Source organism: Vombatus ursinus, unplaced genomic scaffold (assembly GCF_900497805.2).
Source record: "Vombatus ursinus unplaced genomic scaffold, bare-nosed wombat genome assembly UNPS02008961.1, whole genome shotgun sequence".
Taxonomy (NCBI): domain Eukaryota; kingdom Metazoa; phylum Chordata; class Mammalia; order Diprotodontia; family Vombatidae; genus Vombatus; species Vombatus ursinus.
Genome location: NW_020948739.1, coordinates 12,391,070 through 12,393,805, shown reverse-complemented (window position 1 = coordinate 12,393,805; position 2,736 = coordinate 12,391,070). Strand labels below are relative to the sequence as shown.

Below are 2,736 nucleotides of genomic sequence, written 5' to 3'. Positions count from 1 at the left end.
AAATCAAGAGCATTTCCACTTGGAAATTATAGGACTGCTCCTCCCAACTATGGCAATGCAATGAGCTGCTTGGGATTTAGATGCAAACTAAATCCCACAGAGAGGTGCACAGCTTTGCATATTTTAACCGAAGCGACAAGCGGGATATATAAATAAAGAGAAGCGAACCTTTTGCGATCCGCCTGTTCCTCAGATTTCACCGGGTGCAGAGGGGCATGTGGGGGGGGGTGTAATAACTTTTGCACATTCTGTACTTTTTGTTTCGCTTCAGATACGCTCTTGAGCGGCTCAGGATAAGTGTACAGACATATCTCTCTCTTTTCCCCCCTTTTTCTTTCTGCCTTTCAGAAAGTTGCTTCGCTCGAGTTAATTTCTCCACTAGCTATTCTAAAACTTAAGTTCACTCATCGTTTGGTTCATGAAACAGTTTCCGAAAATGATAAAGAAAATAATTATACAAATGCACACGTAAGTTTGGCAGCCTTCAAGACTGAGCTACAAGGGGTCCGCAGCGGCCCAAACATAAATCAAGGAAAAGAAGAGAAAGCTGCTCTCATGAAGTCTCGCCTGTCCTGTCCTGGTTCTCTTTCCTCTTTGTCGGTGGGCGCTCTTTCTTCCTCCCTGAATGCTTTCCTGCCGGCTTACACGTCTGTCTGTTTGTCTGTCCTGTCTCTTCCTTTCACTGCTCAGTAGGCTGGACAAAGTTTGACAATTCAGCCCCGTACCATACAGTGAGCTAATTTGTGCCGATTACCTTCAGTATCCTCCCACCCTCCTTCCCCAAAATCACAAGAAACTAAAAGTCCAGCGCTCAAACTTACGTTTGATCTGCCTAGGTTTGCTCTGTTTCCTTCGGGACATTGCTGCTGCCGCCTCCCCTGTCGTTGCTGCTGCTGCCGCGGCCGCCTCCGCTGCTGCTGCTGTTGCTACTGGGCTGAGGACGCCGCTGCCCCAGCAGCTGCCACGGCTGGCACCGCGGTCTCCTGCTGCCGCCTGGTTCCAGGTGCTCGAGTAGGAACAAGAGATCAATGGGCTGGGTTCATAGATGAGCTGATCGACGTGCGGAGGTGCCGAAACAGCCAAGGAGCGGGAGCGGAGGAGAGAGTATGTGAAAGGCTGAGACAGGGGACGGTGGGGAGGGGAAGAGGGGCAGGCAGACAGACGGACAGGAAGACAGGGAGATGCGAAAGAAGGGGAGAGAGGGAGGATGAGTAAGCGAAGGGACGGGGAGAGAGAGGAGAAAGAGAGAGAAGGAAAGAAGGAAAGAAAGAGAAGGAGAGAAAGAAAAAAAGAGGGAGGGAAGGAAGAGAGAAGAAGAGGGGGAGAGGAGAGAGAGAGAAAGAAGGAGGGAGGGAGGGAGGGAGGGAGAGGGAGGAGCGCGCCCGCTCTCTCTCTCCCCCTCTCTCTCCCAGGCTTTGCTGTGCAGATGCTGTCGCCGCCACCGCCGCCGCCGCCGCCGCCGCCGCAGCTCTCGCGGCTGCGATCCACTCTGCCTGACTGCGGGAGGTGGCCGAGGAGCGGGAGGGGAGGGGCTCGCCGAGGCCGTGGGGAGGGGAGAGTTTTCCATCAGCCAAAGGAGGATTGGCTGCGTCCGAAGCCAGTCCGGATGCAAAATACAGACCCCAGTTTGGGCCAGGAAGGGTGGGATGGGACGCTGAGGAGAAGGGTGTGGAGGGTGGGGGAAGAGGAAGGGGAAGAGTGGAGCTGGGGGTCTGAGGACTTTTATGGGGCGGTGGGCCGTAGGCTGCGGGCGTCACATCTTGGGATGGTGCAATCACTGTACCTTCCACCCGTGCTTTCTTTTTTTCCTCTTCGCCCCCCACCCCGAAACTTCTTCCAAACAGCCTCCTCCTGGCTCTCCCCAACACCCCTTCCTCAGTCCCTATCTGTATACTGAAACACAAAGAGATGAGGAAATCAAATCGCCCAGTAACTTAGTGTTTTCACTAATACCACCCCACCCTCCCACCTCTGTGGCTGTCCCCTCCTCCCTCCCCGTTTTTGGTTTTTTTTTTTTCCCTTCCATTTCTTGGCAGGAAGGTTAGGCCATTGGCAAAGTCTTCTGAGAGCTAGATGATCACAAATGCCAATTGTGTGTTCTTGGGAAGAGTTAACTCTTCTCATCTGCCCTGAATCTCAGGAGAGACTACTTCATCTCTCTAACGCTTCCTGGCAACTGCTGCAGACGCAGATTCCATCCATCCCCAATCTGTCAGATCTAATGATGATGGTTAGTGGTCCAAGGAGCACTTGGAAGGCCTTCCAGCCCACCTAAAGTTTTCCATAGTAAAGTCATATTCAGCAGTTTGGCTCTAAGGGTGCCTGGGTGTGTGAGACAGACACTCTACAAGGCAAAGGATGGTTTTGCTAGATGGTTAGGCCCTAAGTGGAAATATGACATTTCCTATACAAGGAGCCATTTATAATGTAATCACTTCTGGCATCTAACCTCAAGTAAGCATGGTATATAAGAGGATTTATTATAATGATTTCTGGGGAAGTTATCTTTCTGTCTGACCCAACACCCCCCCTCTCCCTCCATAAACCTGTTCTTTGGTTCTTTCATCTCTAGGTTCCTCTGTGACTGTGAAGTGGCACATAATTAATAAAAGATTTTATCTCACTATAATTTTCCAAGTAGATCCTGTGTCTGATTTCTGGACTTCTGGGTCCTTGACCTTTTGGTTGATGTCTGAGATAACTGAAGCATGTTGCAAACAAGGAACAAGAAGAAGA

General features: G+C 51.0%; 1 protein-coding gene across 1 annotated transcript in view; it reads right to left on the bottom strand.

Annotated features, from left to right (window-relative positions):
* Positions 1-1,245, bottom strand: part of ZFPM2 (zinc finger protein, FOG family member 2) — a 551,489-nt gene extending 550,244 nt beyond the window's left edge. The window contains exon 1 of the mRNA XM_027850028.1: positions 822-1,245. Within this exon, the coding sequence (XP_027705829.1) occupies positions 822-861 (40 nt within the window). The 5' untranslated portion in view covers positions 862-1,245. The remainder of the gene's footprint in view (positions 1-821) is intronic.
* Between the last annotated feature and the right edge of the window lie 1,491 nt (positions 1,246-2,736).